Below are 23,930 nucleotides of genomic sequence, written 5' to 3' on the forward strand. Positions count from 1 at the left end.
TGCATTTCTGAGGATACCAGCTGCTGGCTGGCACAAGGTTCAGAGGCTCTCACGTTGGGTGCCAGATATGGGGGCGCAGGGATTGCCAGCTGCTAGCGTGGCTCCGGTCTCCTGCGCGCACCTGGGAAGCGGCGGGTCCCGTGGCTCATCTGCTCCATGTTGCTGGCGGGTCCCTGCTTCTCCACGTCTCTGTGGGTCTCTGCTACCAGGGCTGGCCCGGTCGAGTTCCGCCCCAATTTCACCCATGCACTCTCTCTCTAATTTCGGGACCCGTCAGCTGCTGGGTCATGAGGAGAGGTGCGGGACAGCTGAAGCTGGATTTCCGTGAGTCGATGACGGAAGGATAGCGCCCCCCGGGGAGGCTGGATCATAGGCAGTAAGACACAGAACTCAGCTTAGTCAGTGGTACAGCCCCTTTATTCAGTGACTTAGCTCGGCTCCAATTCTCAGTGATCCAGCTCCGATTATTGAGGGGAAACCAAGATATTTTATACTATGGGGGTGGTAGTAAAAACCTTAGCTGATAGGTACTCCTGGAATGCTTCATTTACATAGGGCGGTGGGCTTCTATCAGGCTATCAGACAACGCCTGATTAAAACCTGGTAGCTCCTTTTCTTTTACCAGTTCCATCCATGTGAAGATAAGTCAAAGGTCCTGCTCAACTATGGATGGCAGGAAGCATGGAGGAAATGTTTCCTCTGTATTGACCCTCCTCTTTGTAGGCTGGACGCTGGTTCAAGACCATTTTGTGGGGTCTCCATGGCCTCCTTGATCAAAAGGACAGGTGATTTACCACAGTTACAGGACATTTTGAGAGATGCTCCATAGTCCCCTGGAACTGAGTTGACCTTGGAAGGCAAGGAGCAACAAGTGTCCTTTAAGTCCCTCTGACCAGATTAGTATAAGCCTCAAAGTATGGCTGTTAAACATCCAAGAAGGTTAGTTCCTCCAGTCTGGTACTTTTAATTACTATGTGCTATGTAGATAAGGCTTGGGCAAAAACCAAACGTTGTCAGATAAACCTTGACTAGGCATATACTTTGTCCCTTGAACTAGTTGACTCAACTATGACCTTAGAAATGTTCAGATTATGTACATATTATTTTTTTTGTCTCATCCTTTATATATCATAACAAACCAACACAGATCTCCGTCACCTGCTTAGGCTTTCTCTCTTTTTCTATTTTGGAAAATATCTCCATTCCCATATCATTTTAACATTTTTTGCATTCTCATTTTCTTTTTTAATAATTATGAGACATAATAAACATTAATGAATAAATTTTCCATTTGTTGTGAGAATTCTTTTCCTGGGGATACTAAGCAATGTTTATCCCCTTCAAATCTTGGTCTGCAATACTGTAACGCCCACCTGTAGCTAAATGAGATAATCAGCTATTGTTCTAAAATGATGACTAAATTTGTTTTCTCCCCCTGTCTAGAAGACTTTGTGAGGGAATTGACACTGATTCTAAACACTCCAACAGCTATCAAATTTCCTGAAAACAAATCCTAGTTCAACACTCTCAAGTCTAGCCTTGCTAGGCAAAAGAAAAATGTGTCCCTGTTCAGCATGGAAGAAGCCAGAGCAGTCTGCCTTCCAATGCCCCATCGACAATTTGGTCTCTTGAGAGGATGGTGTGATAAGAATAGGAGGTAGGAATTGGCTAGGCAGTTAGGGTAAGAAGATCCCAAAGTAGTCAGTTTCTTAGCTAAAAGTCAAAATGTCCTTGGGACTTTTAGCAACATACTCTGTTCCAAAGGCCAAATATGTCAAAAGCATTTGGGAGCTCTTATCTAATCCCTAAAAGATTTTAGTGTTACCTCTTCAGAGGGGGGAATGTTAGCATAGCAAAACCCCATTAAAAAAAAAGAAAGAGTACATGAAGTTGTCAGGAAAAAGTGATGGGGAGATATGGGAGGAGTTGGAGGGGTGGGAGTAGGCATGGATTTGATCAAAATATCCTATATGCATATATGAAATTCTCAATTTTTTAAGTTAAAAAAAATTAGAACCATGTTGTTGTTAGAAATGTTCATTAGAGGGGCTGAGCTGGAGAGATTGCTCAATGGTTAAGATTACTGGCTGTTCTTGCAGAAGACCTGGGTTTGAATCCCAGCACCCACATGACAGCTAACAACTGTCTGTAACTCCAGTTCCCTGGGATCTGACAGCCTCTTCTCCCCTACATGGGTGCACTTACCTACATGCAGGCAATTCACACATACACATAAATTAAAAATTACAAATAAAAAATATTCTTTAGAATAATGTACAAAAGTCTTTCACTGACCCAAATGTGTGTCTGAATACACATTGGATAAAAATCTTATAAATAGGAAAAATAAAATTGTCAGTTACAACAAATAGTTTCAAAATCCTATGAAAATTCTAAAACTAGCACCAATATGAAGAACTGGATGAAAATAATTTGTGTGGAATTCTCCATACATTTTAAGCCCTTATGGAAATGTTCTGAGAGTTATAAATGTATTTATCAGTGGCTGGTTCATCCCTTCTCCTCTTTAAAAGAATTAATTTTAAAACCCTTTTTTAGGGCTGGCAAGGCTGGTTGGTAGGGAAAGATGCCTACTGCCAAGGCTGATGACTTGAGTTCAATCCCCCAGACCCACAAGGTTGGAAGGAAAGAACCACCTACTACAAATTGTCCTCTGACTTCCACACATGTGCCATGGAGTGTGCTTGCATGTTGATACACACACACAGGCACACACACACACACACACACACACACACACACACAAACACACATGCACAACTTAATGTAAAAATTTTCTTTAAAAGTTAATATCTCATTCTTAAAAGTAGATCTCTGGACAATGTACTTCTACTTACACGCCTGAAAGTACATTTGAAGTAAAATAATTCTCTAAGGTTAATTATTAACTTAGTTGGCAGTGTGTTTTTGTTATTTTAATATTTATTTGTTTGCAGATATGTCTGTGTGTATGTGTCTATGAGTGTATGCTTCCATGTGTATGTAAATGCCTGAGGAGGCCAGAAGAGGGAATTGGATCCTTTGGAGCTAGAGTCACAGGTGTTTTTGAGCCACCAGACATGGATGCTGGGATCTGTACTCCAATCCTCATGATAGAGCAGCAGGTGCTTTTAACTGCTAAGCTATCTCTCCAGCCTGTATTTATTTATTTTTGAGACAGTCTTGCTATGTAGTCTGGTCTTGATTCAAACTCATTATGTAACCCAGGTTGGTCTTTAACTCATGGTGATCTTCCTTTCCCCTAAAGGTATTTTAGGGGGAAGTATATTTTTTTAAATAGTTTAATGTATTTTAATAGCAAACTTACAGGAACAGCACAGAAGTCAGACAACATTAAAAACATGTACTTGCATGTAGGACAATTCAGTTAGAAAAGTATAGTGGAATAATAGAATCTGTGATAAAAGGACTACAAACACCACTTAGTTGTCATCAATAAGAAATTTATTTATTTAAAAAAAAATTCCAAATGCTGGCATAGTCCAGAAATATTTCACAGGTTTATTTATACTTGTTATAAAGTTGAATAGTTGAAACTTGTCAACTGAAACATTTTGACTTGCATTAATGCTTTACATCCTGCATTTATATTAAACATTCACACACAAATGAAAATGAAAAACTGCCAATACCTGATTTCTGTCCCCTATTTTCCACTCGCAATCATATACTTAGGTACCTTTTGACCCCATGGAAAAAAATATCTAACATTCAGAACTACTGATAACAGGAAGAAGAGGAAAAAAAATTTTAGAATGAAATGCTTCCCCCATAGTGGATTCTTAAGCACGTTCTCCACGTATGCGGCGTGCTAGCTGGATATCTTTTGGCATAATTGTTACACGTTTGGCATGGATAGCACACAGGTTGGTATCTTCAAAAAGGCCAACCAGATAGGCCTCACTTGCCTCCTGCAAAGCACCAATAGCTGCACTCTGGAAGCGCAGATCTGTTTTGAAGTCCTGAGCAATTTCTCGCACTAGATCCTGGAAGGGGAGTTTGCGGATCAGAAGTTCAGTGGACTTCTGATAGCGCCTAATTTCACGGAGTGCCACAGTACCAGGCCTGTAACCATGAGGTTTATTCACCCCTCCAGTAGGGGGAACACTCTTGCAAGAGGCTTTGTAGCCAGTTGTTTCCCCACCACTAACATTTACATACAAATGAAAATGGAAAAACTGCCAATATCTGATTTCTGTTCCCTAGTTTTCCATTCGCACTCATATACTTAGGTACCTTTTGACCCCGGGGGAAAAATATCTAAGATTCAGAACTACTGATAACAGGAAGAAGAGTGGGAAAAATGTTTTAGAGTGAAATGTTTCCTCTCATAGTAGATTTTTAAGTATGTTTTCCACATATGCAGTGTGCTAGCTTATGGCATAATTGTTACTTGTTTGGCATGGTTGATATGTTCAAAAAGGCCAACCAGATAGGCCTCACTTGCCTTTTGCAAAGCACCAATAGCTACAATCTGGAAGTACAGATGTGTTGAAGGCAAGGTGGTGCCATGTTGGTGCTGCAGTAGCTGCGAACACTGATAGTGCATTTTAAAATCAAATCTATTAATAATCATTTTATTTTGTTTTATTTATTTTAGTTTCTTTTGAGACAGGGTCTCATTTAGCTAGCTACAGGCATGATGACTAGCTCTGTTTTTATTTCTTTAATGTTAAATCCATGGGTGAATTGAAATAGCTTCCCAGTATTCCACTATTCTTAATTTGTATATAGTTTTTAAGTACTTATATTTAAAGGGCTGTATAAAAATGAGTGAACTGGGCATGGTAGTGCATTACTAATTCCATCACTTGGGAGGTAGAAGCAGGAGGATCTGGAATTCAAGCCAGTCTGAGCTACATATCAAGTATGAGACCAGCCTGGACTACATAAGACCCCATCTCAAAAATAAAAAGGAGTTTTTCTTAATTGTTGGGACTTTATTACTGGATTCATGTGATAGGCTCTCTTATAAGTATGTTCTGTCTCTTCAGAATGTGTGGTACATTTTAAGTGGATTTAATACCTTAAAAAAATCTTATGGAGCCCAGACTGACCTCCAAATTGCTATGTAGCAAAGATGGCCTTGAACTTCTGATCTTCCTGCCTCCATCTCATGAGCCACCATGCTTTTTTTTTTGGTTCTGGAATTAAACCCAAGCTTCATATATACCAAGGAAGCACTCTATTGATTGAGCTCTCTCTCCACCCTGTATTTTTACCTAATTTTTTCACGTTTATTTATTGTGTATGTTTGTGTCTGTGTGTGCACATACATGCACCATGCCCTTGTGCCTTTGAGTATGTGTACATATTCAATGGTGTATCTCTCTATCATGTGGGTTCTGGGAATTGAACTCAGGCCACCAGTCTTGGTAGCTAGTGCCTTTATTCTCTGAGCCATCTTCCTGGTCCCTATTTTTACTTTTGATGTTTTTTTTCCAAATATTTTATACCAATGTTATATCTTTCATATACTGAGTTTATATCTGCAAAAATCATCAGAAATTATATGCTTGTTGCAAGCCAAAAATTTTCCTCTTATGTTGATTATTAGTAGGCACTTATAGCTAAGGCCATTTTTTTTCTCATGTAATTTTTGCACATTTATATTCTAGTAACTGTGCTTATATTCTGGTAACTTGTATTTCGATCATAATTTTTCATTGGCTCATTGAAAAACACATAATGGTAGTTTAGATGTCCTTCCACATACCTGGAAGGGCAAATTACTGAAGTGCAAGCAAAACTAATTAATGAGGGGGCTAGAGAGATGGTTTTGCAGTTAAGAGCACTTGCTGCCCTTACAGAGGACAAAAGTTTAGCTCCCAGAACCCACATGGTGGCTCATACCTGTCTGTAACTGCAGTTATAGAGGATCCAATGCCCTCTTCTGTCTTCCACAAGCACTACACACATGGTGCACATACATGCAGGCAAACATTCATACACGTAATATAAAAATAAATAAATCTTTTTTAAAAAAGCTAATTTGACATCCTGTTCTCCTTCTAGCCTTAGGGACAGGCCTGCTTTTGCTCTCAGCACCCTGGATCTCTGGACTACCCTCTTAGTTTGGACCACCCCCCAATTGCATCCTGATTCCCTGTACTCAGATCAAGTCAATTTTTCAGTCTAGTTTCTAGGAGTCTTCACAGGTTTTCCTGCCCCCACCTTGTCTTTGCACTCCTGAGACCAGCTTTCTATGCTGGCTGTCCCCATCCCCAATGTGCCTTGGATTCCAGAGACCAGCCTTCCTCCCTGAAACACCCAGAAGGAGGTCTGAGAGCATCTGAGTCTCACCTAACTTGGGCCTCTGCCTGAACTCCTGAGTAGCTGGACTCAAGTCATATGGTCCCTCCAATATAAAATCAGAAGGGAGAACCTGAAGCCTAGACCAAGTTTTTCATATCCAATAAGAAAACAATCAAGGCACATAAAGTATACAAACAGAAGCAAACTTCAACTCAACAAAGGAACATTTGAGTCTCACACTAGAATCACAAACAACAAAAAGAAATCCACATGCCAAAATCACAAAGAAGAAATAATATGAAAAACACAAATAATATGTCACTATCAAATACCAACAGTCCTATAGAAGAGTTTTACAATGAGGATTTAAAAGAACAATCATAAACATGATCAAAGAATTCAACAAATTTAAAGAACACACAAACAAATCAAAGAACTAAAAGATGATAGGGATAAACTTTTGACTGAGTTCACAAAAGAGATAGAATCATTGAATAAAACTCAGTCCTAAATGAAGAAGGGAATGAAACCTCAACAAACCAATTTGAAACAACAGGAGAAAGCCTCACCAATGGAATGAATGAAATGGAAAACAGAATATCAAGACTGGATGATAAAGTTGGAGAATTGAACGGCTTAAACAAAGATTATAAAATTTTTTTTAAAACACAGGAATGGAGTATGCAGGAAATATTGGACACCATGAAAAGACCAAATCTATGCCTCATAGACACAGAGGAAGGAGAAGAATTTCAGGTTAACAGTGTTAACCAGATCTTAAACAGGATTGTAGAAGAGAATTTCCCAAAATTAAGGAAAGACATCCCCATACAAATACAAGAAACACATAGACCACCAAATACACAGGACCACAGCACACCATAGTAAAAACACTAAATGTACAGAAGAAAGAGAGAATACTGAAAGCTGCAAAAGAGAAACACCAACTCACATGTAAAGGAAAACCCATTGGAATTACAGCTGACTTATCAATGCAAACTAGGAAAGTCAGAAGAGTCTGGACCAAGGTATTTCCAGTTCTAAATGACCATAGATGCCAACCTAGAATACCTTATCCAGAAAATATTCTATTATAGTTGAGGGGAAATAAAAATCTTCCATGATGTGAATAGGCTGAAAGAATTCATGTCCATGAAACTAGCCTTTCAGAGACTTCTTGAGCAATACAAAGAGCAGGAAAAAGGAATGACTACACCCAATGGACAAAAGAAAGAGACTAAATGAAGGTATATAACTGTGGAAGCACAAAGTTAGACCAAGAATGCAAGCAGAAATTAAAAGGATGGGAACCAATATATATCTTTCAATAATAACTTTAAATATCAATGAACTGAACTCCCCAGTCAAAAAACACAGGCTAGTTGAATGGATTAAGAAACAAAATCCATCTTTTTTTTATGTGTATGAATGTACTGCCAGCATGTAGGTAAGTGCACATGTGTTGTGCAATGCTCACGGAGGACATGAGGGCATTGGATCCCCTGGAACTGGAGTTCTGGACAGTTGTTAGCCACCATATAGGTGCTGGGAATTGAACCCAGGTCCTTTGCAAGAGTAGCCAGTGCACTTAAGAACTGAGCCATCTCTCCAACCCCAAATCCATCTTTTTTTTGGTCTTTTTGAGACAGGGTCTCCCTGTAGCCCCGGCTGTCCTGGAACTCACTATGTAGACCAGGCTGGCCTTGAACCCACAGAGATCTGCCTTCTTCTGCCTCCTGAGTTCTGGGATTAAAGGTGTGTGCCACCACATCTGGCCACAAGTCCATCTTTTTGTTGTCTATAAGAAACCCATCTCACCTTCAAGGACAGGCACTACCTTAAGGAGAAAGGATGGAAAAAAAAATCCAAGCAAATGGCACTAAGAAACAAGCAGGGGTTGCAATTCTAATATCTGAAATAGCTGACAAAACAGACTTTTATTAATTGAAGAGATAAAGAGGGTTATCTCACTCTGACCAAAGGACAACTAACCAAGAAGATATTACAATTATGAACATATATGCACCAAACTCTGGTGCACCCAACTTCATAAAAACAACACTACAGGACTTTAAGACACTGATCAACCTGAACTCAGTAACAGTAGGGGACTTCAATACCCCATTGTCTCCATTAGACAGGTAAACAGACAAACAATAAGAGAGACATCTAAATTAAATAATACCATACATCAAATAAACCTAACAGATATCTGCCATATATTTCACACAAGTATTAAAGGATATACTTTCTATTCAGCACCTCATGGAACTTTCTCCAACATTAACCACATACTGGGGCACAAAAGAAACCTCAACAAATACAAAAAATTGAAATAATTCCATGAATTCTATCAGACCACAACACAATAAAGCTTTAAAGCACTGGAAGAAGCCCTAGCAACCACACAAACTCATAGAGATTACATAACACACTCCTGAATGATGAGTGGGTTAAAGGAGACTACCAGACATTTAAAGAAGATCTATTTAAATGTCTGGTAGTCTCCAGAAGAAGAAGAACCAATACTATTTAAATTATTCAAAAAGATAGAAACTGAGGGAGAACTCCCAAATTTCTTCTATGAAGCCAGCATGACTCTAATACTAAACCAGGTAAAGTCGTAGCCAAAAAAGAAAACTATAGACTCATATCCTTAATGAACAAAGATGCAAAAATTCTCAACAGAATACTTGCAAATCCCATACAGACATACATCAAAAATATCATTCACCATGATCAAGTAGGTTTTATTCCAGAGATGCAGGGATGATTCAATACACAGAAGTTAATAAACATTATAAACCATATAAATAAACTCAGAGACAAAAATCACATGGTAATCTCAATAGATGCAGAAAAGACCTTTGTCAGATTTCAGCATATATTCATGATAAAAGTCCTAAAGGGAATTGGACTGGAGGGAACATACCTGAACATAATTAAAGCTATATACAACAAACCCACAGCCAACATCATTCTAAATGGAAAAAAAAAAAACTAGAAGCATTCCCATTAAAATCAGGAACCAGACAAGGATGTCCACTATCTCCACTCCTTTTTCAGTATAGTGCTTGAAGGAATCTGAGAGAGAATGGTAGGAGACAGGTGTTACTAAGGGAGAAATGGATAAAATGGGGATATTTGAATGGGAAAGGGAGGGAAGGTTATACAAGGAACTTTGGGGATAAAGGGAAAGAAGGAGCTCAAGAGAGGTGGGTCCATAAGACACTGGTATTATCAAGCAGAAATTAGGAAAAAGAGAACACTTTAAATGGGTAAGTCATGGTGGAAGTGTTAACAGGGAGAGAGAGAGATAGATAGATAGAGAGAGATAGAGAGAGAGAGAGAAATAATGCCTAGGTAGTGTGAAAAAAACAGAGGAAATCATATTAGTTCAACAACCTAATGACAAATTATACATATAATATCTCTACATGGGTCCATGCGTATAGCCAAAGGCTACATAAGTGGAAAGAGAGACAGATAAGAGAAACCTTCCTTTGAGTTGTTGGCCAAGGTAGTCCAAGAGACTCCCCAAATTACATAAGCTATTGCCACAGCCCTTGATGACCTCCCAAAACTTGAAGGTAAGACCCTACTGCTGAAGACAGGGCATACTTCAGACACAGGATTTGGAGCAGTGGAGCTGAAACTGACCTGGAAGTCACTTCTCCTGAAGGGCAGCTATCATAGCTTTCTCTATGCAAGGTGCTAAGGGAGAACATCAATCGATGGTCCAATATTGGCTTCAAAACCAAATAACCACATCAATGACCTGCACAGCATATGACATTCATGTGGTAGTGGCACTTTTATCTTGGGTGCAATCAGCACCTACCTAATTGGACCTAAAGCCCAATCTATGAGAGGAAACTCATGTATGGTACTGTAAACATAGCCAAACACACATGGCTGGAGAGGTCATAGATATTAGAGAAAACCCCAAGACTGCCACATCCCTAGACTAATATAATTTCTTACTATATGAAAAATATGTATCCTAATATCTACAGACAAATATCCTAGTCACCACTCATCAAAGAAACTTCCTTTGCATCAGACAGAGACTATTACAGAGTTCTACAACTGGTCACACACAGACATTGTCTGTCTATTGCCCAAGTCTAAGTGGCACGTCTACAATGAAACCTCTACTCCTAAGGCTCAGGGAACATAGAACAAGGGGTAAAGAAGACAATAATGAACATCTCAGTTCTCATTAATGAAGCCCCCTTATGCAACAGAAGGCCAGGAACGCAAAAGGTCATAAATGGCCAAAATGTAGAGACTAAGAGTCTGCAGAATGTTGATCATTGGAAAGGACTTCTATATTAAACTTCACCCACCCAGGGCTCAGGGACCATTGTTAAGAGCCAGGATGGAGGTGCATGACCATATGCAAATAGACTTCTACAAGCTCCTGGGACTCTGCTTATATGGACCTATAGTAATGGTGTTAGCATGCATAAAACCCATGCAAACTCAAGAAAACAAAAACCCAGCATTGAACTGGGGAAATGGACAGCTGACCCCAATATTAGCTGAAAAAATATTGGCAATCGCTTACTGGTGGGTGAGGAAGAGCTAATCTTCTTAAAATAAGAGACCCCAGGTAGGCTGACTAGACCTCAGTAGATGAACTTGCACTGAGGAATGTCTAGGAACACTAACTTGACACAATAGGCCTTAAGACAAATGACAGAATGTATGAATTCCAGTGAGGGGTGTGTGGGAGAGTACCAATGGGGAAGGGGTATAAAGGTAATTAAGGTTGATTAGGATGTTCTGTATGAAATACACAAAAATTCAATAAAAATTTTTTGAAGAAGAAAATAAAAGCTAATTCACGTACTCATCAGTCATACTGGTGAGAAGATAGAAAAGTTGGCACTTCTAAGGGCTCAAGATGTTCTATTTTTTTAATTTTTTAATTTATTTATTTTATTTTATGTGTATGAATGTTAAGCCTGCATGTGTGTAAGTGCACCCATGCATGCAGTCTGCGGAGGACAGAAGGGGGCATCAGACCTCCTAGAACCGGAGTTACAGATGGTTGTTAGCCTTGATTATTTCAAATTACAAGGGTTTAAGTGTTCAGACAGGCTCAGTTTATAATGGTTTGGTTTAAAATTTTTCATAAGAAATCACTGAAATTGTATTTAATATCGACTGGTTCTTCTTCACTTGGAATTTTTAAATATTTTTACCTTTCTAGAATCATAGCCCCAAGCTTCACCCATCCCCATCACTGTGTCCTTATGGACCCCTTTTATCACGTCCCCTTCCAGTCACCTTGGCATGCATGTGTGTGTGTATGTGTGTGTGTCTGTCATTCTTCAGATGTTGTCCACCATGGTTTTTGAGAAAGCGTCTCTTATTGGTGTGCAGCTCACTGAGCCCCAGGGATTCAGCTGTCTCTGCCTACTTATTGCTGGGATTACAATCACTATGTGTGGCTTTTAAAAATTGTGGGTTCTTAAGAGATTGAACTCAGGTCCTCATGCTTGCAAGGCAAGCTTTTCTTTATGTTTAGCTGCATCCTTGGTCCTTGGAATTGGCAGTCACCTCTTCCTGGAATGCTCATGACTAGGATCATTTCATCTTTTAGGTCATAGCTGTGTTATGACCTGCTCTCCTTGATTCTTAGAATTTTGTCTTCTTGGCTTCATCCCCAAGTCACACTTATTTGCTGCAATTGTAATATATTTCTGGAAATTGAAAGGATGATACTCAGTATCTGGGAGGAGGACTTCATTACAGCCAGTTCCTCAGAGAGATCTTTTGAAAACCACCAGTCTCTTTACCCCCTAGAGATAGTTATTCAGCATTTGTGTGGCAGGTGGAGCTCCAGAATGTTGAATCCTCATGTTTTCCCGGACTCTCCATGTGACATCTGATACTCTTCCCAGTTCGTCATTGTGATCAGGAAATGTAAAGCATTAATGCTCACCAGTGTGATTTGTTCTGTTAGTGGCATGCAAAATTTAACACTTTGTTAGAAAAGAGTTTTGATTTTGCCCAATTGAAGCTAATGATAGTGTTGTGAACGCAAGTGCTCAGACTTATTATGTTTAGCAGAATAGGTCTTCTATTATTTTTATGTTTTTGGTAATCTCTTGTATTAGTGAGTGTCACATGTGCATATGATGTATGTGACCATGGGTATATGTATGCCACAGTGCACATGTGGAAATTAGAGGACAACTTTCTGGAGTTGGTTCTCACCTTTCACCTTGTTTGAAGCAGGATCTCTTCTTTCTGCCATTGCACTGCTAGTGTACACCAGACTAGCTAGCCTGCAAGCCTCCAGGTGATTCTCCTGTCCAGCCTCCCATCTCTCCCACTTTAGGAACACAAAGATTACAGATGTGCATTATCCCATCTGACATTTTACATAGGTTCTGGGAATGTAGTTCATCAGGCTCACATTGAAAGTGCTTTTGCCTGCTTAGCCATATCCCTGGCCTTAAGACTAGGTATTTTAAATGCATTTCAACTTCATGATATTTCTAACTGATGCTGGGTTTTTCTGTGCATATCCTCATTCTAACTGGTGGAACATCTTATTATTTCATGTATTAAGGAAACGGTGATTAGTAGACTGCTAATATCATGAGTTTGTTTTCTAGGTTTCAAACCAAGATTTGTATAGAATAACCTTTGTAGAGACAAAAAAGCCAAAAATAAAAGCAAAACTCTCCCATTCTTTAACAATCAGACCTTTATTGTTTGGAACCTCAGCCAATGACTTGTGATCCTTTATACAAACAATTAGGTTCTAACTCCTAGTGAGCCATAGTGCCTCACCTGAAGTAGCCTGTTACAAGAAGGAAAAAGGTGTTGAAAAACTTACTGCCCAGGTTTGAAAGATGGCTCAACAGGTAAAGGTGCTTGCCATTGAGCCTGATGACCAGAATTTGATACCAGGAATCCACATAGTGGAGTGATCTGACTCCCACAAGCTGTCCTTTAACATCCACACGAGCACTGTGGCATGTGCCTGTCTATACACACACACACACACACACACACACACACACACACATGCACACAAGTAACTAAAAAGACTTCATTCCCTCTATCTCTTTTTCTCCCTCCCTCCTTTCCTTCTTCCTTCTGTTCCTCCCTCTTTCAGAATTTGTATATTTCTGTCTTTCAAATGATAGATATTCCTTATTAAAACTTTTATGTCTGTTATGCTCTGTTCAATACTTTTGCCCCTACTCCTGGGACTCAACATTCTCTTCATATTTCGGTGGTCCTGCCAGGGATCTCTTCAATCTCCTGTGGCCTCTCTTCACTCAGTTGCTTATGGTTGTCAGATGAGCGCTCATGGGCAACTGAAGATCACTGGGTAGGGATCCTCTCCAGTGATACTTAAACTCTGAGCTGCAACTCAGGGTGGTTGAACTGCTGACACCCATCAGAGAATGAACTAAGGGATTCAATTCACAGACCCTGATCAAGGCTACACTTTGGTGGAAGCTGGAAGACAATAGAGAAAGAACAGCCTGTGGTTACTTTCCTTTCTTTTGGGAACCCCCACCCCATATCATCATAGGCTACAGTGACAGCAGCAGCAGCTTGTCCATGGAGAATCCACAATACTGGAAGGACTCTCTTCTCATTTGTCTCATTTTTCCACGCCAGCACTTGCCACTGCTCTTCAGGGTGGGAGGAGCATAACATGTGGTTTTCAATTCTCAGCTATTCTTCCTGGTCTGAAAGACATATGGGTAACCAGAATTTTGTTTTCTTGGGATAGTGAATCCTCCTTTCCTCCTTACTGATTTGGGCCATTATCAGTTTGTGAGTTAATCTTGAGGGTCAGTCTGATCTAACCAGATGAGTTTTGCTCCAGAGTGAAACTGGGTTACAGTGAGATAGTAGGGTCCTTTGTTTCTTGGGAACACGGAGGACAAAAAGGGGGCACACCTCAGGAGCCAGTGTGAGACCAGGTCTTAGTCATTAAAAAAAATAGAGATCAGGCCAGGCATCTTGGCACACATTCCAGAAGCAGAAGCTGGTGGATCTCTGTAAGTTTGAAATTTGCTTGGTCTACATAGCAAATTCCAGGTCAGGCCAGGCTAGGGCTATGTAGTGAGGCCCTATCTCAAAAAAAAGGTCTACTGTTCTAAAGATTGGTAAGCATTCTACCTCTTGTAGGACACACAGTATGTTATATCCTCTAACCCCTCTGACTTAACCCTGGGATATATTCTCAAAAATTGGTCTAATTTTGATTGATTCTGAAAGAGAAAAAAATTTTTCCTTTATAACAAATATTGAGAGGCTTGGAGAGATGGCTCAGAGGTCAAAGAGCTCTTAACTGCTCTGGAAGAGGACCCAAGTTCAGTTCCCAGCATCCATGTCAGCATGTACCTGTAACTCCATCTCCAGGGGAACCAATGTCTTTTTCTGGACTTAGATGGCACCTGCACTCATATGGGCATATATACACATTTACACACACACATACACACACACACACACACACACATACACAGAAAGATGAGAAAGAGAGAGAGAGAGGATCCCCTAGAACTATAGTTACAGATGGTTGTTAGCCACCATGTGTGTAGGGACCATAACACTATACCTATGGCTTTAGAAATATGCTCGGTTTCTGGGTGTGGTGGCGCTTGCCTTAATTCCAGCACTTGGGAGGCAGAGATAGGGAAATCTCTGTAACAGCCTGGTCTACATAGTGAATTCCAGGCCAGCTAGGGCTATAGGGAGACACTGTCTCAAAAAGACTAAAACAAAAAAAGGAAAGAATGAAAAAAAATATGCCTGGTAAATTAAGATGTAACCTTGATTATGTATGTATCAAGAGATCCAAGTGTACCTTGCTTGGCAGGGAACCTCACTTTCATGATGGATGGCAACACCAACCAGAGACAGAGTCTTGGACCCTGGGACTTGTGTCTTTACAACAAGCTGTTTATTACAAAATTCATATGGTTTTTATACATTGCAAGGAACTGGCAGTCACGTGGGATATGGCAGTCACATACAAAGATTTCGGGCACAGAGAAACAGGACATACAGTCTGTTAGTTGGCACAAGGAGGATGCTTAAACTTTTACTCAAGGTTACTAATGCCTGTCCTGTAATTATTGGCCACAATGTTTTCATGTTTTCTTTCTTAGGACTAAAAGCTTTTAGCTCAGGAGTAAACCTTTAACCTGACCTAATTTCTAAGCTAATGACAGCTGAATTATTTGTTTAGGACAGGGAGATAAGTAAAGGATTGTTGACCAAGACACTTTCCCCCAGAGCAAGGAGCCTGTACTTTTGATCTGGCCACTATTCTCCTGCCAGTCTCCCAGTGTTCTGCAAGACAGGAATTATCAGAGGTACTGTTTTCAGCGCCCCTCCCTTTACCAGAGAATTTAGTCTGGATTTAAAAGTTTTAAGCTCATCCCACCCTAGGGCCCAACATCCTGGTTTCCTACATGTATGCCAGGAGAGCCTTGTCTCATAAGAAAGTTTATGCAAGAATGCTTGCTGAGGAGTTATCTCCAGAATGCCAGTACTTCCCTAGTTTCTCAGAAGACACTTGTTCTCCCAAGAAGGCATACAATGGTGATAATGCTCATGTTTTACTGAACCACTGGCCACTTCATTATTATTCATGGTTCTGTAAACATTCAACTGTAGCTCTAATGAGTATGAGTATATAAGCAGAGTTGTCTGTGCTTTTGGCACTCGTGGGTGGGTGAAGAAATAAGAGTAGATAAATAAAAGCCCCAGTCTTTTTTTCAGTTCCATGCTAATCCATTCAGGTCCTGTGGCTTCCACCCTAACAGCCACATGTGGTGACTGAACAAGGACCTGAACTTCAGGGTGGAGACCCTTCATGGTTTGTAGGGAGGTAAGCTACACAGGAAGTCATACACAGGGTACAGTCTGGACACCAGGGACACAAAAATAAGAATTGGATAAACTGAAACTAACTCCATTTGGCTAGAGGATTATCTGAAACTTTTGCAAGCTCTTTTCAAGGCATGTTGTGTTAAAACATGGAAATGAGTTCCTCCACCTGAAAAGATGGCCAAAACAGGGAACTCATGAACCCTATGCTGAATTTGTTGCTATATTACAGGACAAGTTATAAAAAACTGTTTCATGTGATGATGTCTGGTGTTGACACAAAAGCATAACTCTCACCTCAAAGGGGATAATTGGCCACATATGAGTGACCATGGCCCAGGAACACAGACTCAGTTTACCCCAAATTCCATGTTCTGGTGTGGTAACAGTTACGTTACATTTTTGTAGTAACAGAACAAAGAAAAGCCATAAATTAAGACACCTTTCAAATACATTGGTGGGTAGGTCATAGCAAATCAAGGGGGCTTCTACTATAGGTCTCAGATGTTATTTGATGACATTCTTAGCTTTTTGATTGGTGAGACCTGGTGGTCTGCTAAATTAATACATTTTATTAGTTACAAGAACATTAATTCAGAAACAGAGGTAGGCAATATTTGGCTATTTATGAGGTTAAAGATATCCCCGGATAATCTGTGAATAGGCTTCAGATCTGCAACATTCCAGACTCTCCACAATCTCTGGAGTGATAATCAGTTGGTAAGCCCTGCATGAAATTCAGTCCAAGGTGCAAGAGTTCTTTCTGGGAACTTTCTTTCATACTGGGATGTACTGTTAAAAATGTTAACTTTAATAATGCTAATGCTGAGTATCAACATGTGTTATGCTCTATCAGGGCTGCTCATAGGTGTTTAAAAGATGGCATTCGAGCTTGCAGTGACATTGGCTCCCCTTCTTATAATGCTAATTTATTAGCTGCTGCCCTACAGGACGAAACAAAAGGAACAAAATACTTTAGATATGAAAAAACATGGCACTTTAAAATAAGTTGTTTAAAAAACTTCAGCAAAAGGCAAGTGCTTCTGCAGGCCCAGCTTCAATAATGTGCCCCAGAAGTTAAAAAGTTATATGGGCTAATTCAATGCTGTTCTAAATTTGACAAAGATGGCAGTCTTATTAACTTCAAGAAACTCCTGTCCAGGCCCAGGCCTGGGTCCCTGGAAACAAGTGTAGGAAAATTAATGCTGTGAGCATCTGAACAAGTGTACAGATAGAAAAAAATTATCCTTTTGAAGGTTAAGCTTCTATGTAATCTTATAACTTTGCCTGCTCTACCTTTACAAATGCCTGCTGCTTTAAAGTCAGGCGATCAAAAGATGTTATAGAAAGAGCTGGATAATAATGAGGAATCTTCCCTGTAAATTTAGATTTTTAGTTCTACCTCTCATGAGAAATTGAGGTATAGTTTTGTTTGAATTCATGACCAGCCAAATTGTTGTGTGATTAAATACTTCCTTTAAGTTTCAAGTAGTCCTGTCAGTATTGCCCTGTCTTGTTTTGTTATTGGTTTTAAGGATAGGAGAACTGGATTCTTTTCTGTCATTGTTCATGGACTCCCTAACCTTTCTGCTGATAGTAGATAGACAGTGACACCAAGGACACAGAGCTCTAGAAGCCAGGGTCTGCTAAAGGGTAATGGACATTTGTCCCCCACTGCCCATATACTCTCTAATGGCCTGGATTACTGTGCTATAATTAGCTCTTAGATAAGATTCTCAGTCTGGGTTTAATAGACGAATAACTGATTTTTGTTTTTAGTGTGGACCACAGGCTATTATGTTTTTTATAATTAATGTTACAAAATGTAAAATGCTAAATGTTAAATGTTAAAAACGCCTTTCCCAACCTATGACCAGAGCCCTAGACTTGGCCAGTATTTTTGTTAATGTTTGAGCCTGGGATAAACAATATAAAAAGAGAGAAATTTAAACTCTAAATTTATTTTTAGTAATAGAAATTAATTTAAAAAATATTCTTATATTAAATTATTTTGTGAGTTATGAAGTTCATTTTGATTTAATTTCAACAAACAATGTTGTGATAAGTGACTTTCTCATAATCATGTTCAGACCTATGGATAATTATCTTAAATAAATTTGAAAAAGTTAAAAAAAAGAAAAACACTGTTACCACTTCTTTTCTGTTTGTAAAAATTTTAAAACCAAAAATACTAAATTTGAAGAACAGAACAGAGTTATGAATAGAAGACTGTTTTTACAATATCTTAAAAAGTCAGTTCCTTTTTAAAGCTTCAAGTAAAAGCTAAAAATATGTACTCTAAATAAATTTTTACACTTAAACCATAGTTATTGTCCGAAACAGGGGAAACATTAATTACTTAGTATCCTCTAAAAATGAATTCTCACAACAGGTGAAAAATTTGTTTGTGAATGTCATTGTGTCTCATGCTATTAAAAAAGGAAATAAAAAAAAGAAAATGACAAAAGGATACAATAATGGAAATATTTTAGCAACAAATAATAAAAGTCTAAGCAAGTTTTTTAAAGACTGAATGTTTTGAGAGACAGTAGAAAATATGTATATATGTATAAATATATGCAGATAGGGCAAAATTTTTGCTGAAAATTTTTTGAGAGGCAGGATGGTGACATAGACCACTTCCTGGGATGGTTTGCATAATGAGTTCTCAGTTATACAGCTCTCTCTTATGGGAAAACATTTAAAAATTGTTACTTGTCAGCTTTCTTCCTTTACCTAATAGCCTTGGATAAGACTTCCAGTTACTGTGGCCTTCTTTTGTAACTGGAACAAAGTTATGCATAACTGGAACAAAGTTAACATAACTTTCCTGCTCCTCTCTATAAGGATAATATTCAACAACGAGAATAAAAATAAGTTAAATTACTAGAAACAAACATTGTGCCCCTGGTAGCCAGGTACTACAGAGATATTGAGTTGTTATTATGATAATTGATACAGCATGCAAAAATATATATATAAATGAATAACTTTCAGTCTGTTACTCTGCCTTGTACTACATACCCAGTTACAGCCTCAGATTGGATGGAAACAGACAAATATTGGGGTTACTTATAACTACTGGAAACTGTTGTTTGTGTTTATATATTACATATCTTACTTGTGGGATTTTTTTTTACAAAACTCATGATATATGCTTTAGGTTGTCATTAGAATACAGGGTGTTTTCTTTTGCCCATAAAAGAAAATTTGGCTCAAGATGAGCTAGATTTTGCCTCCTTGTATCAGATGGATGCAGTCAAGAAAAAAAGCAGCTATTTGGCAAGCTTCGTTGGGATTCTCATCAACTGATTTTCCTGTTTATATGTGTGGGATATAATGTCCTCCTTCCTCTGAAAAACCATAAATCAGATTATAGAGGGGGGTGCTGGTTAAGAAAAGAGACTGCTTTTATTAGTAATAAAAAATTCTTCTAAAAATTTCTAATATCAAAATTCAGTCAGACCTTTATTTATATTATTTCTTGTTAACAAATATAAAGATTGGCTTATGGATTTTTGTTCAGGCTTTACATGTTATACAGTAATTAAAAGTACTAAATTACTAAACTTCTAGAATGTTTAATGACCATACTTGGAGGCTATACTAATCTGATCAGAAGGACTAAGGAAAAATTTTTTGTTCCTTGCCCTCCAAGGTCAACTAAGTTCCAGGGGAATAGAGGGAAGCTCAAAAATGTCCTGAAACTGTGATGAGTCACCTTCCCAGATCCATTCTAGACCTACATATTTTACTAATGCCTCACCTACAAAGGTTGCTTACATAGGACCCACTTATAAAGTTCTTGCTAGCCCATTTAATTCTGTTTAACAAAATGCACTATGTTCCATATCTCCTGTCCTCAGAGACATTCATGATCCTTTTGACATTGTTTCTGACTCTGCCTGTGCTGCTCATATGATTTAATTACTGGAAACAGAAACTTATTTTATCTCATGACACTAAACTGATTTTACAGTTCTTTTCACAGGTTCAAAATGTAATCCTATGTCACCCACATCCAAGCACATTCATCTTTACCTGGGCCATTGTCTACAGGAAACCAGGAAACCGACAAGCTGATTCCTTAGTGGCACCTGTTCAAGTTCCATCTGATGCCCATCAATGGCATTCTTTGACCCATGTGCCTGCTCAATTTTAGCAGAGGCATTTCCATATTGCACCATCTCTAGCATAAGAGATTTTCTTTGGTTGTGATCAATATTCTAACTATATTTCTTCCCCTTCACCTCTAAGTATTAACACCTAGTGTGCTCCCCTCAAATGTTATGGCAAATAGATGTTACTATTGTTCCTGAATTTGGATGTCCTAAATATGTTCCTGTTACTGTGGATACTTACTCTTCCGCTTCCTGGACTACAACACTTTCAAAATTAATAATAATAATAATAATAATAATAATAATAATAGTAAATCATAAATGCAATGATCATTTGTTACAGACATTTGCTATTTTAGATATACCAAAAGGATTAAAACATAATCCACCCGCTTATCATGCACTAAGCTTGCAACATTTTTTTTCTTCCTTTGGCATGGTTCATAAGACAGATATATCTTATAATTCCACAGGACAAGCAATCGTGAAAAGAAAACATGCCACTTTAAAAAATATTTACAAAAATAAAAAGGGATATTAGGTGTTCTATACACACCATGGAACAGGTTATCTAGAGTTTTGTATACTTTAAATTTGCAAATTTTGGCAGATGAGACTAATGCAATGGAACACCATTGAGTGAAGGAACTGCAATATCAGATCCCACTTCCAGTGTGGTATAGTATAAGCAGCCTGGCCATGCTTTATGCCTACCTGGGTATGTTAAGTTGTCGGGGAAGGGATATGCCTGTGTCTCTACAGAAGCAGGGAATGCTAAGTGAATTGTTTCTATCCTTTAGGGTTTGGTTTTTGGTACAAAACTGGAAAAGAGGTCTTCAGTCAGGCAAATGATGGTTTGAGAGGTTGGTGGAATGTCTCTGATCAATGAACCGGAAATAATACTGACTTCAATACCTTCAAGGATACTTTAGAGAGTGAAGATGCTGGCTTATATGCATGTGCTAGGATAAAGAAGGGAAATCCAGATTATCATTTACAGAACTGTTAATGTCACAATTCTCCTGGTAGAGCTTACTGTCTCTAAAGGGTTGGATTCCAATATGTGGTTGCATTTGACTCAAAGTGGGCTGCATATAACTTCCTTTTTTTGTGTGTACAGGGGGGATCTGTATATTTCTGTCTCCTCAAGAGGAACTTAAGGAGGCTAGATGTGACTCATCTTATTTAGTAAAATATTGCACATGATGTGGTATTGACACACAGGATTAATATGTGTCACAAGCCTCTGGATTTGTCCGTTGCTTTACATTTGTCCTCTCATTGTCTTGCTTTAATTGTGCTTCACGTCCATCTCATTGTAACACTAGTTTAAATCATACCTTATCTAAGGTAATTCACTCTCCCTGGACTGGACATTTTTCTGCAAGAACAAGACCTATCAGACTTTACCTGCTTTATATATTAGGGCATATGGACTTGGACAGGTTTCCCCAGGACAAACTCCAAAGGATAAGACTGCCAGGTTTTGCAATGATAATCTTCAACTGCTTAATCTTACTATGGTGGCTGTGACACCAGCCTTCCTGCTCCTCATTTCTGGACTTGTTAAAGGCATACAGAAAGAAGTTGAAAAAATAGTCTGTGTTCTTAGTAAAATCACCAACATAACCTCTGGAATTCTGGGGAAGATCAATTAGGAGCTGGGAGAACTTCAAGTTGCTGTGCTACAAAACTGGGCCACGATAGACTATCTGCTTTCAAAAGAGTAATTTCCTGACACGTGCTGCTTTAATATTTCTGATTTTTCTAATCAAGTTGAGCAGCAAGTATGATCTCCCAAGGATGATACTGCTAAAATTTCTATGAGCTCAGTTCAATGGCCTTTATGGCCTTTATGGTTACACTGTCTTGTACTTTTTCTTGACCCTATAGTGGCTATTGTCCTGTTTCTTGTTTGTGGACCTGTATTACTTCAAATCATTATACAGGCTGTACACTGAACATTGCTGTGGTTTCAGCCTACTCTCTCTTAGAGTAACTAGAAAAACAAAAAGGGGAAGATGCAGGGACTATGAAATAGTGTTCTTATGGCTAAAAAAGTGTGCTTGATAAATTAAACTGTAACCTTGAGCATGTGTGCCTGGAGAGCCTTGTCTCATAAGAAAGTTTATGCAAGAATGAGGAGTTATCTCCAGAATGCCAGTACTCCCCTAATTTCTCAAGAGATACTTGTTCACCTAAGAAGGCATACTATGATGACAATGCTATCTTGCTGATGTTTTAATGAACTACTATATTCTGTCCACTTCATTATTATTAATTTTTCTATAAATATTCAGCTATAACTCTAATATATAAGCGGAGCTATCTGTGCTTTTGCCACTCATGCGTGGATGAAGAAATAAGAGTAAATAAATAAAACCGCATGAGTCCTCTGGTCTTTGTACAATTCCGGGATAATCCATTCAGGTCCCATGGCTACCAGGATTCAAACCCAAGTCTTCTGCCAGAACAGTCAGTGTCCCTAACTATGGAGCCATCTCTCCAGTCCCCACTTTAAAAATAACTAAAAAAAAAAAAAAAAAAAAGCACTCCAAGGGCAGGAGAGATGGCTCAGTGTTTAACAGCATCTTCTGATTTTGCTTTGGACCCAGGTTCCATTTCCATCACCCATATGGGGGCTCACAACTATCTGTAACCCAAGATACAAGGGATCCAATACTCTTTTCTGACCTCTGCGGGCACTGCATGCATGTAGTATGGATACATGCATTCAGGCAAAACACTCATATACATAAAATAAAAATAAGTAAATCCTTAAAATAGATATTTAAAGAATTTTTAATTTAATTTTATGTGTTTGAGTGTTTTGACTGCATGTGTGTAAGTGTACCCATGCTTTGAAATGCTCATGGAAGCCAGAAGAGGGCATCAAATCCCCTGGAACTGGAGTTACAGATGCTTATTAGCTGCTATGTGGGTGCTGCAAACCAAACCCATTTCCTCTTCAGAGGAGCCATCTCTACAGTCCCCTAATAAATAAACTTAAAAAAAATCCCACAGAAATTTGACTTTCATGGTCCCAGATCAAGAGCACTGGCTGCATTGTGGCACACTGAGATCTAACACTATCTTTCAGTTTGTCCTAATTTAGGAAAGGATTCTATCCAACACTTCATGGCCTTATCAAGAACCCTCAGCTGTGAGAAGGATGTTGTATGTGCCTTGTCAGAGTCTCTTACACTAGCCTACCTGCCCTAAACTCACTCCCAGAAGACATCTTTGATCTTGTTCAACTTCTATCTTCTCCCCAACTAGATACCCCCTGTCTTTAGCAGCTCTACTCCTATTTCCCCTCTCTAACCTCTTGTCCTCTTCTTTTTCTTTTCCCTCTTCTGGGGCGCTCTCTAACACACCCCGATGCACATGTACTATACACACTCATTCAGAATTTTATGAAATTTGTTCTTGGAACTCAAATACTTAAAAGCTTCTCAGCAAACATCCTTCCCTTTTGCAAGATGGCTAATGCATATTTTGACACCGTCCTCTGGTACACTTCCCCTTTCCCATGACTGAAACACAATCCCAACTAGGATTGTTTAACTGAAGGAATTCTAGGGATTCACTAACTGTCTGCTGCACACATGAGAAAAAGTTCCATAGATGGTCTTATAATTACATTTATTTTGT

At 38.9% G+C, this 23,930-nt stretch overlaps 1 protein-coding gene across 1 annotated transcript in view; it reads right to left on the reverse strand.

The window, feature by feature from the left end:
- Window positions 1-3,564: 3,564 nt before the first annotated feature.
- LOC103736648 (histone H3.3-like) overlaps window positions 3,565-23,930 on the reverse strand; it is a 125,767-nt gene continuing 105,401 nt past the window's right edge. The window contains exon 2 of the mRNA XM_008836174.2: window positions 3,565-4,167. Within this exon, the coding sequence (XP_008834396.1) occupies window positions 3,804-4,167 (364 nt within the window). The 3' untranslated portion in view covers window positions 3,565-3,803. The remainder of the gene's footprint in view (window positions 4,168-23,930) is intronic.

This window comes from Nannospalax galili, unplaced genomic scaffold (genome assembly GCF_000622305.1).
Source record: "Nannospalax galili isolate Female #2095 unplaced genomic scaffold, S.galili_v1.0 scaffold391, whole genome shotgun sequence".
Classification (NCBI taxonomy): Eukaryota; Metazoa; Chordata; class Mammalia; order Rodentia; family Spalacidae; genus Nannospalax; species Nannospalax galili.